The sequence below is a fragment of the Gymnodraco acuticeps genome, unplaced genomic scaffold (genome assembly GCF_902827175.1).
Source record: "Gymnodraco acuticeps unplaced genomic scaffold, fGymAcu1.1, whole genome shotgun sequence".
NCBI lineage: Eukaryota > Metazoa > Chordata > Actinopteri > Perciformes > Bathydraconidae > Gymnodraco > Gymnodraco acuticeps.
This window is the reverse complement of record NW_022990640.1, coordinates 1-15,000: the sequence shown is the minus strand read 5'-3', so window position 1 is coordinate 15,000 and position 15,000 is coordinate 1. Positions and strand designations below refer to the sequence as shown.

At 43.1% G+C, this 15,000-nt stretch overlaps 1 protein-coding gene across 2 annotated transcripts in view; it reads left to right on the top strand.

Annotated features, from left to right (window-relative positions):
* The window catches only part of LOC117554733 (set1/Ash2 histone methyltransferase complex subunit ASH2-like), a gene marked incomplete at its 3' end in the record, with an annotated part of 13,132 nt that extends 1,168 nt beyond the window's left edge, over window positions 1–11,964 (top strand). Inside the window, 8 exon segments of one of the 2 annotated variants that reach the window (XM_034229225.1) lie at window positions 739–799; window positions 1,069–1,214; window positions 2,516–2,604; window positions 6,170–6,264; window positions 6,404–6,499; window positions 9,991–10,086; window positions 10,240–10,315; window positions 11,947–11,964. In XM_034229225.1, coding sequence (XP_034085116.1) covers window positions 739–799; window positions 1,069–1,214; window positions 2,516–2,604; window positions 6,170–6,264; window positions 6,404–6,499; window positions 9,991–10,086; window positions 10,240–10,315; window positions 11,947–11,964 — 677 coding nt within the window. 2 annotated transcript variants of the gene reach the window in all.
* Window positions 11,965–15,000: the final 3,036 nt, after the last annotated feature.

Sequence of the window (15,000 nt, the reverse complement as noted above, 5' to 3'; positions counted from 1 at the left end):
TGCAGGACTTTCACTGTAACTGTAGTATTCCTACACTCTGGTACTTCTACTTTTACTCAAGTACAAGATCTGAGTACTTCTACTTTTACTCAAGTACAAGATCTGAGTACTTCTACTTTTACTCAAGTACAAGATCTGAGTACTTCTACTTTTACTCAAGATCTGAGTACTTTTACTTTTACTCAAGTACAATATCTGAGTACTTCTACTTTTACTCAAGCACAAGATCTGAGTACTTCTACTTTCACTCAAGTACAAGATCTGAGTACTTCTACTTTTACTCAAGATCTGAGTACTTCTACTTTCACTCAAGTACAAGAACTGAGTACTTCTACTTTCACTCAAGTACAAGAACTGAGTACTTCTACTTTCACTCAAGTACAAGATCTGAGTACTTCTACTTTTACTCAAGTACAAGATCTGAGTACTTCTACTTTTACTCAAGTACAATATCTGAGTACTTTACTTTTACTCAAGTACAAGACCTGAGTACTTCTACTTTTACTCAAGTACAATATCTGAGTACTTCTACTTTTACTCAAGTACAAGATCTGAGTACTTCTACTTTTACTCAAGTACAAGATCTGAGTACTTCTACTTTTACTCAAGTACAAGACCTGAGTACTTCTACTTTTACTCAAGTGCAAGATCTGAGTACTTCTACTTTTACTCAAGTACAAGATCTGAGTACTTCTACTTACTGAAGTTGATCTAATTCACATTTCTATTGCCTTACAGGGAGGCTGCATTTGGGGAAGTTCCCACCAGCATGGATACTGAATCATCCAACGGCAAAGAGGCAATGGTACACCTATTGATATATGACTACTATGACTCTGTGTGTTCTCTTGTACTGCATGAGATGCTTGCCTCCTATAATACACATTTACACAATACACTTTACATAATACACAAGCATGCATACGCATGCTTCTTAGTTAACATGAAGCTGTCCTTGGCTCCTTTCTGCTGTAACAATGTACATTTCCCCTCTGTGGGACGAGTGAAGGTATTCTGATTCTGATACACATGCTGTTGTTTAATAATGAGACTCTGTGTATCTGACAGGAAGCGGCGGGGGAGGGGTCTGAAGCGGCCGACGCTCTGACGGGGTCCGGAGACGAGGAGAGTGGTCGGCAGCTGGGAGAGGTGGAGCTGCAGTGTGCGCTCTGCATGAAGTGGTTCACTGCAGACACCTTCAGCATCGACACCGCGTAGGTTATCACTTATTACTACACGGCGGCTTAGTTGTATACTCCATTCTGATTGGTCAATTCAGAACATGTGACACGTTGTTAATCCAGTATTACAGACCGCTGTCTAGGGTTGGGAATCAAAACTCGGTTCCAGGTGAGAACCGATAAGAAAATGCCAGGTACCGGGTACCCACACAAAATACACAATTTCGGTTCTGCTTAACGGTTCCTAAACGCGGTAGACCCTGTATTCCAGCGGGTCCGTCTGCGCCGCGGCGACCCGGTGGAATACAGGGCGGACCTGGAGAATCACTCGGTTCGCTGACGGCCGGCACCGCCCTTAATAACGGCATCATGTAAGTTGCGCTGACCGGCGACAGAGGTCCCCAGTTGCCCCGCAGCGAGGCTCCCCCGCCCTCCCGTAGGCAGCTCACGAGCTCAGTCACTTCATAACACCACAGATGGGTCGCGGTAAACGCTCTGAAGTGAGGCTCCACTACACTAAGAAAGAAAAAGACGAGGCACAGTGTAAAGCCTGTTAATAGCTTGCCACAGGCATAGCTCAGCTAAAATAAAGCACAGCTATTGTGCAATACATTTGTATTGCATGTATATTTTTTATTTGTAACAATTTCAGTTAAAGCTTAAAAGAATAAAGATATTTTTGTTATCTAAACGTTTGACCTCTTTCTTTTACAATTTTGGAATCGAAACGGGGAATCGATAAGAACCGGAAACGATACATTTCAAACGATACCCATCCCTACCGCTGTCAAGGACTGTAATGCCCGTTGCTAAGTAGGGATGGGAATGATTAATCAGATATTCGAATATGAGTTATGAATATTTGTATTGTAAAAAATGTTTTATAGCAGGGGTTCCTAAGTTGATTACATATTATCAAATGAATAGGATATGTAAATTCGGGTAACCGTTTTTGGGGTGTCGAATATTGAAATATAAATTAGCTTTCAAATTCCCGTCCCTAATCCGCAGTAATGTGACGGCTCCCAGCTGCAGGTGACTCCTGGTCAACAGAGGATGTGGACAGCGAAGCATCTCATATGTTCTCTGGCATTTGCTCTGAGGACAACACACACACACACACACACACACACACACACACACACACACACACACACACACACACACACACCATGTCCTTTAAACATCCACACCAATGCTCACGGCACTGCGTTAGAATTGGAGAATAACTATGAAATTGCCAAGATAACATTATTTTTGAGTAATGCAATACAAACACAGCATGTCCTTTAACATCCACGCTCAGTAATGATGTCATGTTTTCTCCTCCACAGCACCTGCCTTCCCTTCATGACTAACTACGTGTTTCACTGCAACGTGTGCCATCACAGCGGCAACACCTACTTCCTCCGGAAACAAGCAAGTGGGTGTTTTAATCTAAGGGTAGAAGAGCATTTCTTTTATTGGTCTTGCATCCCTTAACCCTCAGATGCACAAGTGGGTCTCTTTTGACCCGGGGAGGTGGTTTTCTTGAAGTATCTTTGTAATGATATGTTTTTATCATTTCATATTCCAGCTATTCCTCAAAAAACATGTTTTGGATATCAAGCCTTTCACATTTTAAATTTACATTTTAAGAAATTGTAGTTTTTGTATTTCTACCCCAAGCTTCCATAAGTGGGTCAAAAATGACCCGCATGTATTTTCTATGGGGTCCTCTGGGACCCTTTGATTCCTATCAACTGTTGCCGTCAGGACTACATTCACTGTGGACCACACAGACGACATCACAAGTGACACCTCTCAGGAAGATTATTTTACACAGCAAGATCTGAAACCTGTCAGTATAATAATAATACATTATATTTGTATAGGGCTTTTCAAGGACTCAAAGTCGCTTTACAATATAAGGGAAGGTTAGGGTGGGGGGTATAGGACTATCAGACTTGATCAACCGGCATGGATTGATGGGGGGGGGCTTTGAGTAGACCAGAGGAGAAGAGATGAGTTTGGAAAAGGGACTGGAATACTGCGAGGGTCTCAGAATAGCGGAGATCTTTGCATCGATATGTTCAAAACGTTTTTTTTCCACAAAAAAACATCTAAAATTATAATTAGTGAAAAATTAAATACAACATATTTCTAGAGTGAACCAAAATATAATATTAAATATTATACAAGTGATTTTTCTTAACCAAAAATGGCATAAAAACACATTATTCTAATACAGGTCCTTTTTGAGCCACTTATGGAAGAGAGTAGGGTCCAGTCACTCGGGCATCGAAGGGTTAACATTATCTCAGTGAGTTTTTACCATATTTAGATCGATGGATCTTTCATTTTGTTATTGTACAGGTACAACGAAATTACAATAAACTCAAGGTGCCAACACGCAACAACAAGACAATATAAAAACAATAAATGGGACTTAAAATGTAGTGACTTTTGCCTCTTGGCGACCATTTCTAGAAAGCATCAAGAAACAAGACATTATTTACTAGATAATATTGTAATGTATTCCCTTAACTCCATGGTTCTTCTGCAGCACTGAGCCCCCCCCCCCCCTCCTCTTGGCAGGCTCTCCTCACTGCAGCAAAACCACCCACTTCTCTGAATGCAAATGACTGGCAGCTTTTTAGCTTCTTCCACTGTCCACCATCTACACTGCTGGGAGTTCACATTGAAACTCTTCTGTTAGTGGGAATAGCTACCAGGGAAACGAAAGCGCTATCGTATTCCTGTTCTCATTGCACACTTCAAATGTCCTTCATTTCCCCAGGAGAGAGAACGCAAGGCTTATAGGGAATCAATTGAAACCCTGATGGCGTCATTTCTCTAAAAGCCATTACATTGTGTAATAGAGATTTACTTAATGAAGATACCTTTAAGCGAAACGCTTGTCTATTGACCAGCGTTTCCGCCAGGCCGGCGTCTTGCCGTCATTTGACGCCCTTATTCAGCTCGGAGCTCTGTTGGAGGGACAGGGGGTGTTTCTCAATGTCAAGGAAGGATGCTCCAGAGCCATTTTCAAGCATACTACGTCATCGAGTGCCGCCGAAGTAGGGGTGGGCGATATTGAAAAATATAATATCACAATATTTTTCAAGCAGTATCACGATAGACGATATTTATCACGATATTTTTTCATGTCGGTTACTATGGTTACAACCACCTACAAGGTAACACAAACTAAAATAAAAAGGAGTCACAGACCAAAATACCATTTCAAGCTGGTTTTGATTCTGCAGTGAATCCCTGAATGAACAATTCAACAGGAATGTTGATATGGCTTCCTCAGTGTTCAAGCAGGTAGGCCTACGCCCTACACAACAACCGTTAACACTGGTTTCTTCACCAAGTAAGTGCACTCTCTTGCTAAATAAAATAAAATATTCAAGGCACAGTTTCTCTGTATAAAAATGCACTTTCTGTTTTAGGTAGCACTAGCAGTGATGTAACATCAATACACATGAATGAGTAAAACATAAAACTTCAATGAGGAAAAGTCAGTGCCAAACAATTAAAATGTAAACTTTAGACTTGAAGTGCAATCAAAGACTTTAGCATAACTGAACATCTGTTTAAAAAGGGAAACACAATATAAATACCTTATTGATCAAATAAAATATAAGCCAACAGAATCAACCAAGACAATAAATGCAATACTGTCTGAAGACTAGACAGCTTGGGTTTTACTAACCGTTATCAGTATGTAGTTACTTCTGCATCATTTTGAAACGTGTATTACAATTAAATCACGGTAACATAGGTTAATTTGGTCGTAGTTGGTTTCCACCACCGTATTTACATGGATATAAGCCCCGCCCCCTCTCCAGCGCGTCCTGTTTGAATGCCAGGAGTAAACACAGCTGACAGCCGCGGTGAAACTCCAGCGGTTAGGGTGATGAGAATATTCGCATCGCGTCCGTTGTGAACGCAGCATGACGCAGTTCAGAAACCACTGTTCTGACGCAGGCCGTAGGACCTACAATTATTTTCAGGGCTTCACGGCCAGACCGGCCGTCATGGCCGCCGTGAAAATCCTACCCTGGTGCACTATCACGATAGATATGATATCTCTGAAAAGGCGTATCGTGGAGACCTAATATCGTCTCGACGATATACATCGTCATATCGCCCACCCCTACGCCGAAGGACTGTTCCAATGTCCAGCATACTTGGAATTCTACCGAGCCCGGCGTACTTCGTCTGGAGAAATGTTGAGGCTGCACATGTGTAGACTCCGCGGTCTTAAAATCCCCACAATGCTTTGGGCACGGACCAATTTCCCCAAATCTGTGGCGGGGCCTCTCATATGACGCACACCTGCACACTTGCTCGCCTGTTCCACTCTTTGTTTTCCGAATGCCAGGAAGTATTCTTGCCTCGCTTCTGAAGCAAGTGACTCGGAAGACGTGCTACCAAGCAAGCGTCCTCGACATTGAGAAACACCCAGTATCTATGGGACGGCTCAATTCAAAATTCAAGTCACGTGACACGACATGACGTCACCCCCCCTCCCTCGGGGTGGACGCCTCTCAGCCCTGGTCTGGCGGAAACACTGCTTTTGACCCTTTAACTGAGTCAGAACTAAACATAGAGAAGCTCAGTTATTATGCTCCAGATCTCTGGAACAAACTCCCAGAAACCAACGGTCCGCTGCAACTCTGACGACTTTTAAATCCAGGCTGAAGACTTTCTGTTTCCGCTGCTTTTTATTAACTATTCACATCTCAAACTGCACTGTAACTTTTATTCATGTGTGTTTATTTTATTATCTGAGCTGTTTTTAAAATGCCATTTTATAATCTATCCGCTGCACTTCTTCTTAATGCTCTGAATGTCTTTCATTTTTGTAAAGCACTTTGAATGGCCTTGTGTTGAGAGGTGCTATATAAACTTGCCTAACTTAGCTGTGAGTACGTTTTGTGTGCACTCATTTTGAATCTTTAACAAGCCGGTGTTTCTCTCTCTCTCTGTGTGTTCAGACCTGAAGGAGATGTGTCTCACGGCGCTGGCCAACCTCACCTGGAGGTCCAGAACGCACGACGAGCATCCGAAGACCATGTTCCCCAAAGAGAAGGTGAGCATCACGTTTCACTGCCCTTTGGAATCATGCAAATATGAACTGTAAAACATATATAGCCAAAGAATTCTCCTGGTGAGGCTGTGAATACTACTGCTATCATGTGTGGTTTGTTTTCATGTCTCTCTCTCTGCAGGATATCATCCCGTTCATTGATAAGTACTGGGAGTGCATGACGACCCGTCAGAGACCCGGGAAACTCACCTGGCCGAACAACATCGTGAAGACAATGGTAACGTCAACTTCATTGTCAAGAATTCCACATGTTATACATACAGAACATTCGAAATACCGTTTCTCGCAGTCCCACAGTGTGACATATATACATATAAAAAGATACGGAGGCGTGCGGCGCTGTGAGTTGTGCGTAGGTGTTCAGATCAGGGCAGCACAGCTTGGGTTGGGTACCGAGAACCGGTTCAAGCATTTCTTCCCGGTATGCCCGAGAAGGCAGATATGCTTGTTTTTCTCAACAAGAACTGTTTTTAAATGGGGGGGGGGCAGAGGTCGCGTTAACCGAATATTTTCCTTTTTTTTTTAACAATGACAAATCTGAAAGCAGTCCGTCATTTTGACAGATTAGAACAAACTCGGAACAGCACCAAAGTTTCCCCGCAGCGAGGCTCCGGTGTTATGCCGTGTTATGCATGCCCTCCGAAAAGGAAATCATACCGTTTCCAAACCTAACTGTGCCGAACAGATCATTGACATGTCTGTGAGTTTTGGCTTTACGCTGTGCACGCTCCCACGAGGTGCAGCAGCCATGCATAACACGGCGCATGTGAACTGCCCACCCCGTTGACAGTTCACGAGCATGCTTCCCCGCCACCCCCCCCCCCAGAGTTGTGTAAAGGCCGACGGGTAGGGGTGTAACGGTATCCGTATTCGTCCCGTACCGTCACGGTTCGGCACATGCAGTCACACGGCGAATACGCCTTTTTTTACGAGTGGGAAAAAAGTCTGTCACTCAGGGCAGTATTACACTATATATAATCCAGGGGGCGGTATTGCGCCTAAAAGCCAGCCGCCCGTAAATAACAAATGAAGAACAAGAAGAAAACACAAACGAACACAAGAAGAAAAGTTAGTAGCTACGGCGAGTTCACACAACACACAGGAGCTAGAACCCACCTGCTTCTTTTAAACCAGGTGTGTGGGAACATTTCGGGTTCCCTGTGGACTACAACAATGATGGGGTGCGAGTTGTGGATCGGACGAGGACGGTGTGTCGGCGTTGTTCGACAGCGGTGCGGTGCGGTATGCTAGTGGTAACACGTCAAACATGCTCAATCACATCCGAGTCAGTCTCAGTCCCAGCGAGAGGGTTTTCTCGACGGCAGGTGACATAGTTACCGCCAACAGATCTGCCCTCACTGCTGACAACGTAGACTAACTCATCTTTCTGAAGAACAACTTGAAAATAGAGTAAAGCTTGAGTACCTTTATTTAGGCATAATGGCCTCACACACTCACAAGTTAATTACACATGTTAGACATTGCTCCTGAAGGTAGAGATTTTATTTTCTTATTATTTATTTTAATATTTTCAAGACATTCTTTTTTGTTGTTCAGCTTATTTAACCTTTTTGTTTGACATCAGCCATTATAGATACTATGGCCATCTGAGTGTGTGTGTTACTGTTTGTGGTTTGTTTTTAACTGTGTAATACAGTTAATGATTCCAAATGTTAGAGTTCCTTATTTTCATACCAAAACTTGCACGACTGTTAAAAATAAATAACAGCAAAAAAAATTATGCATTTGGGACTTTTCTTTGCTTTTCCTTGTTGTACCGAAACGGGACCCCCAAACCGAGGTACGAACCGAACCGTGACTTCTGTGAACCGTTACACCCCTAACGACGGGTAATTCTGGATTTTGACAGAAGTTTTATGATCCTGTCCGTCAAAATGACGGGCAGCGAAAAAGTCTAGCGCAACCTCTGGGGGGGGGGGTTCCTTTAAAGTTGGACTGTTGCAGCTTCAGTGGTTCTCAGGTTACAGTTAGCAGTGAATATAAACAGACTGATTAATGTGAATATTACTGGAAACTAACCTGTGTGAAAGTTTCTCGAATAAATGTAATCTTTTTGGTGGAAGAAGCATGTATCATTTTTTTACCCTGCCCTCAAAGAATCGGAATCGAAAAGTAGAATCGGAACCGTGGAAATTCAAACGATACCCTACTCACAGCAGGTTCAAACCCCACTGCAGTCAGCATGTCGTTGTGTCCCTGAGACGCTTCAAAGTGCTCCTGTGGGGATTGCCCACAGTGCTGAGTATGTTTGGATAAAAGCGTCTAACAAGTAACATGTCATGTAGAAGATACAAAAAGGGCCTCGATAACGGGGGACACAAACTAAGTTGGAAACATAGAGACACAGAGAAATAAGAAGACTCTTTGTGTCAGAGGAAAAGTCAGTGGACATTTTTAAACTCCAGCTAAAGACTCGTCTTTTTAGAATAGCATTTTATTAGCTCATTATTTATCCAACATGCTTCAGTAGCAACATTTCTTTTGACGTTGGTCATATTTGCATTTCTGTTGTAGCTATACGTTCACTTTGGCTTATGGGGTTGTGTATGTTATGTTGTTGCATGGACTCAGTCGTCTTGTGTCTTATCTGTCGGAGAGAAACCATTATTTATTATATTTTATTATCATACATTTGACCTCCTTGTCTGATAACATGTTATATTGTATGTTTGCTGCATGGAACTTTTTAAAGTAATCTGAGGGGAATTTCTTGTTTGTTTTTAACTCGTGATGTGTCATTTAGTAAAGCGCTTTGAGCTGCACGTGTTGTATGAAAAGTGCTGTATAAATAAAGCTTTATTATTATAAATTAGGGATGTAACGATATATCGAATATCGCGGTAAATAAATGTCTCAATACCGTCTGACGAGACTGACAAAATATAGCGCCATTTTTTTTTAAAAACCTTTATTCAACCAGATGGTCCCATTGAGATCATCAATCTCTTTTTCAAGGGAGACCTGTCCAACATGGCAGCAAGTAGGTTACACCATGAACATAAAACAACAGATAACACAAAAGGATATTGTATTTACAGGGCTACATGTACACACCTAGAGACATTGACAAGTACCAACAGGATATTTATATCTCTGTCAATAAGCCTCACCTTCTTGGCAACAACTGTATTGTTTTTGAAGTGGTGGAGACAATGCACAGTTTGACCCACTGCTGTCACCCATGGCCAAAGCATGTCTCTCTGTCCCAGCAACATCAGTACCAAGCAAGAGAGTTGTTTCCACAGCAGGGGATTTTGCAAACGCCCAAACATCCCAGCTTCTACCTGGAAATGTGGACATGCTCATATTCCTGAAAGATAACCTTGATGCCGCTGAGTGAGAGAGTTAGAGTTGAGTTACTTGAAAAACTAAAGTGAAACTTGATTTATTCTATTGCAGGGTCTGATTATTATATTGTTGACACTTTAAAATACTACTATCCTATAAAATGCTGTACAAATCAGATAAAAAGAAAAAGATATTTTTCAATATCGCGATAAATATCGTACCGTGGACTTTGTATCGCGATATTATCGTACCGTGAGTTTTTAGTATCGTTACATCCCTTTTATAAATACTAGGTTATCCCGAGAACCAATATTATGTCTGACCCTCCACTGAAAAACCAAAATACTGCTGTTATCATATAGTAATATCTTTCTAATCGTACGTGTGTTTTAACTCCAGAGTAAAGAGCGAGATGTCTTCCTGGTGAAGGAGCACCCGGACCCCGGCAGCAAAGACCCCGAGGAGGAATACCCCAAATTCGGCCTTTTGGACCAGGTATCTTCATCATTCAATAAAATACTGTTACTGACACGGGACATCTTTGTCTCGCTACCTGCTGGCTACCCCATATTTTTGTGGATAGCCCTTGGAATTAAAATGTTTTTTTTTTTTAAACGTCTAACTTCAGTTTTCCTGATTGTTCTGTAGGACCTGGGGACCATCGGACCCTCGTATGACTCACAGAAACAAGCCAGTGCTGCTCCAAGTGCTGCAGGGGTGAATGGTAAGGGTAGAAACAAATAAATACTTTTGAATCGTCATGCAGGTCAAACTAAAGCCAACGTCTCTGGCCTGTGTAGAGGGGTGCAGGAATGAGTCACAGTTTAAACTCCTCCTGTCCCCTGGGCTGGAAGTCAACGGTTTTCTGAATGTGTTTTTGGTTGTTAGTCTGAAATAAGGTCAACACGAGCTGAAGAGATTTTAACGCTTTGTTCTACGACATAAAACACGTCGGTAAATACCCACTGGTGGATTTAAAACGTATCATAAGCGTTTCTGCAATAACCCAAAATCACACGGACAAATCCCATTGAGCCAGGGAGATGCTGCCTTCAGGGTCGGCCTATAAAATCCGTCCTCCCTGCATCACTGTATAAACTCCCCAAAGTTGAACCTAAGAGCATTTTGAAAATAATGAAGTTTCCTGGAAGTCAATGGTTTTCTGAATGGTTGACATAAGGTCTGTGGTTAACACAAGCTGGAGAGATTTTAACGCTTTGTTCCACGACAAACTATACGTCAGTAAATAATACCCCTCTGGTGGATTTAAAAAAGATGATTTCCAACAAAAAAAAACCTGTGTGGAGCCTTTGAAACTGAGACCATTTAGGGAGGAGAAAAATAATTAAAAAAACATTTATTTATAATCATAATATATCACAAACGTGCCACGAATAGTCGACTAATCGCCTTAATTGGTCGACTAGAAAAATGGTATTGTAACATTTTTAGGGTTGCCTAAGTTGTTCAATACATTGGACAAATTCCACTTGGTTTCTATATTTATTAGAACATAGAATACGTCAGTAAATACCACACTGGTGGATTTAAAAAAGGTGGTTCCTAACAAAGAAAAAGTGTGGAGAAAATCCCATAGAGGCGAAGTCCCGCCCTTCTACTTCCGCCCCATGGGACCTCTTTCTGAAAAAGTTTGTATTGAAGTCAATGAGAGAAAGATTATCTCTCGATCCCGTTTGAATTGTGCCACGAATTACACACATGATGTTTGTCAATCTTAACAAATCATTTCCACGTCAAAAAAGTCACAGTTTGTCGTAAAACTGTTGAAATATAAGACTATGAGAAATACGCAACTAGAAAGACTACAAATCCCAGAGTCCCGGTCCCGCATGCTGGCTCTCAGGAACCGACTAACTCCCCTTGTGTGTGTGCACAGCTCTCAACGTGCCCAGACTTGGAGTGATTTCCTCCTCTTTGAATACTTTCCGCCTCATTCTGAGAGAAAGAAGTGAAATGTTCCAACGTGACGGCCGTCTTGGTGTGTGGTGCGAGGCGGGAGATGTAGTTCATTGAGCGGTTTCACACAAAGTGTTACTTCACAGTTTTACGACACATTTTAATTTTTTTGACTAAATTATCTTTTAAATTGACAAACATAATTCGTGGCTCAATTCAAACGGGATCGAGAGATAACTTTTCTCTCTCCATTGACTTCAATACATACTTTATCAGAAATAAGGTCCCATGGAGGAAAGGGAGGGACCTCTCTATTGAACCAGAGAGATGCTGCCTTCAGGGTCAGCCTATAAAATCCGTCGTCCCTGCATCTCTCTAAACTCCCCTGAAAAACCTATGAAAATGATGACCTTGGTGATTTTGTGCGTTGTTTTCCAGGTGGATCTTCTTTCTCAGGTGACTATGCAACGTGTTGGCATTGGAGCTGTTGTGTTTGTCCGCCTCTGGGTAGAAGTTGGCCCTGAGGTTCTTCATTAAGCATCTCATGGGCAACTTCATCCAGCTGTAATCCCCCTCCCTTTTGCCTCCCTATGCACATGCCCCCCCCCCCCCCCCCCCCCCCTCCCAAAAAGCTTTGATCAGTACCATGCCTTCCTCGTGTCCCGCTTGCTGCTAATTGGCTCTGAAATCTCCTCGCTGAAATGACACTCTGGCCCTCCGTGTGTGAGAGCCGAGAGCCATTTTGATTTGCTATTGGCTTTCATCCAATGCAAATTCTCCTCGTCCTCCATTTGCATATTAGACATGATGTGAGACATCACTAGGTAGCAGTTCTGTAGTTGGATTGATTTTACGATCTGTATCGAACAGTTCACACACACACACACACACACACACACACACACACAGACACAGACACAGACACACACACACACCACACACACACACACACACAACACACAGCACACACACACACACACACACACACACACACACACACACACACAGAGACACACACACACACACACACAGAGCGAGAGACACACACACAAGACACACACACACAGAGAGAGACACACAGACACACACACACAGACACCACACACACACACACACACACACATAGAGACACACATACACATTCTCACACACACACATTCTCACTCACACACACACACACATAGAGACACACATACACATTCTCACACACACACATTCTCACTCACACACACACTATCTCACACAGACACACACACACATTCTCACACACACACACATTCTCACTCACATACACATTCTCACACACACATTCTCACTCACACACATACACACATACACACACACACACACACACACACACACACACAGACACACACACACAGGACACAGAGACACACACACATTCACATTCTCACACACACACTCAGGCGTACTGAGGCTCAGTAACGTGTGCACACTTATTCTTTAAGTCTATTCTCTTCACTTCTGCTTTTGTAATAATGTTTTGAAGAAGAGACACGAGGGCTCTGCAGAGCACGCCTTGAAACGCCTTGACACCATCCACACGAGTTACAGCAGGTTTTCATGAGATGTTACTTCGCAGCTTTCGGGACAATGTGTCTCATTTTGGACAAACCTGAGATTGTTGTGCTCATTTGAACACAGGGAGTTCATGTTGTGTTCAAGTAAAGGGTGTGTGTGTGTGTGTCTGTATGTGTGTGTGTGTTTGCGTGTCTGTGTCTGTATGTGGGTGTGTGTGTGTGTGTGTCTGTGTCTGTATGTGGGTGTGTGTGTGTGTGTGTGTGTGTCTGTATGTGTGTGTGTGTTTGCGTGTCTGTGTCTGTATGTGGGTGTGTGTGTGTCTGTCTTTTCTGTGGCTGTGTGTGTGTCTGTCTGTATGTGCGTGTGTGTGTGTGTGTGTGTGTCTGTGTGTGTGTGTGTGTCTGTCTGTGTGTGTGTGTCTGTCTGTCTGTGTGTGTGTGTGTTTGCGTGTGTGTCTGTGTCTGTGTCTGTCTGTCTGTGGCTGTGTGTGTGTCTGTCTGTATGTGTGTGTGTGTGTGTGTTTGCGTGTCTGTGTCTGTATGTGTGTGTGTGTGTCTGTCTTTTCTGTGGCTGTGTGTGTGTCTGTCTGTATGTGCGTGTGTGTCTGTGTGTGTGTGTGTGTGTGTGTGTGTGTGTGTGTCTGTCTGTGTCTGTATGTGGGTGTGTGTGTCTGTCTGTCTGTCTGTGTGTGTGTGTGTGTTTGCGTGTGTGTGTGTGTCTGTCTGTCTGTGGCTGTGTGTGTGTCTGTGTCTGTATGTGTGTGTGTTTGCGTGTGTGTGTGTGTGTGTGTGTGTGTGTGTGTGTGTGTGTTAGCTAAACACAAAGATACCTGAGATCGTTCTGCACATTTTGATTCAAAGAAAACTTGTGGAAATGCCTCGGAGGGAACAGTTTGAGGCTCAGTTGAAATTGTAAATGAATGCTGTACACACACACACACACACACACACACACACACACACACACACACACACACACACACACACACACACACACACACACACACACACACACACACACACACACACAGAGCAGTCTCACTGTCTGCATGATGAATAACTTTGACTGGTTAAAAAAATGACATTAAAATGGTGCTTGTATCTGGATATCTTTACTTAGATAATTGATGAATTCAAATGTCCTTTTTTTAACCAGTAATATAAAGCCAGTATTTGTGCAGATCAACAATCTTATCAGGGCACAATTGAATCCCAGTGGTGGCTTCATAGGATTGTTTTCGACTTGTGTGACCTAAATATATCCAAAAAACACCAATTTCGAATCTAACAGTTAGTTCTCTGGGAGGAAGAGGTAGAGATCCTGAAATGTTGCTTCAGAGAGCCGTGTGGTTTCATGTTTGGAAAACCCCACGCTGACTAATGCCTGCCTCTCTGTGCCTGCCGTTTCCCCGTGTGAACAAACACTTTAACGTGTTGTTTGAGTCCCTATAGGCGCTTTCACACCGCAGTACTTTCCCCACAAAGGTTCATGAGAACTTAGTTCATGAGAACTCTTTAGTTCTCATGAACTAAGTACAGATCGCGTTCACACCGGAATAAGTTCCCTGAGGGAGGATTAGGCAAATGAAGCCGCTGACGTCACTTCTTCTTCTTCTGCTTTGGGTTTACTGGCAGGCCGCAAACCACTTCACGGCGTATACTGCCGCCCGAAGTCCCCGGCCGGAAGTCCCCGGAGTTGGGACTGGCTTCGGTAGAAGCTGCTGGGACTCCCAGCAGCTTCTACTGAAGCCTTCCGAGTAAATCGCCAGAACGCCGACACCTCCTCATCTCCACCGCTCCCATGTTTTATTTTGTGTTGCCATAAGTTAGTCTCTCTGCGTTTCTGCGCTGGGCTGATGCTAATGCTAATAATGCTAATGCGAGGATAATAAAATGGCGTCTTCACAAAACTTTTTTGGAGTTTTACGGGGCGTGGTTTGCAATCCGCCCA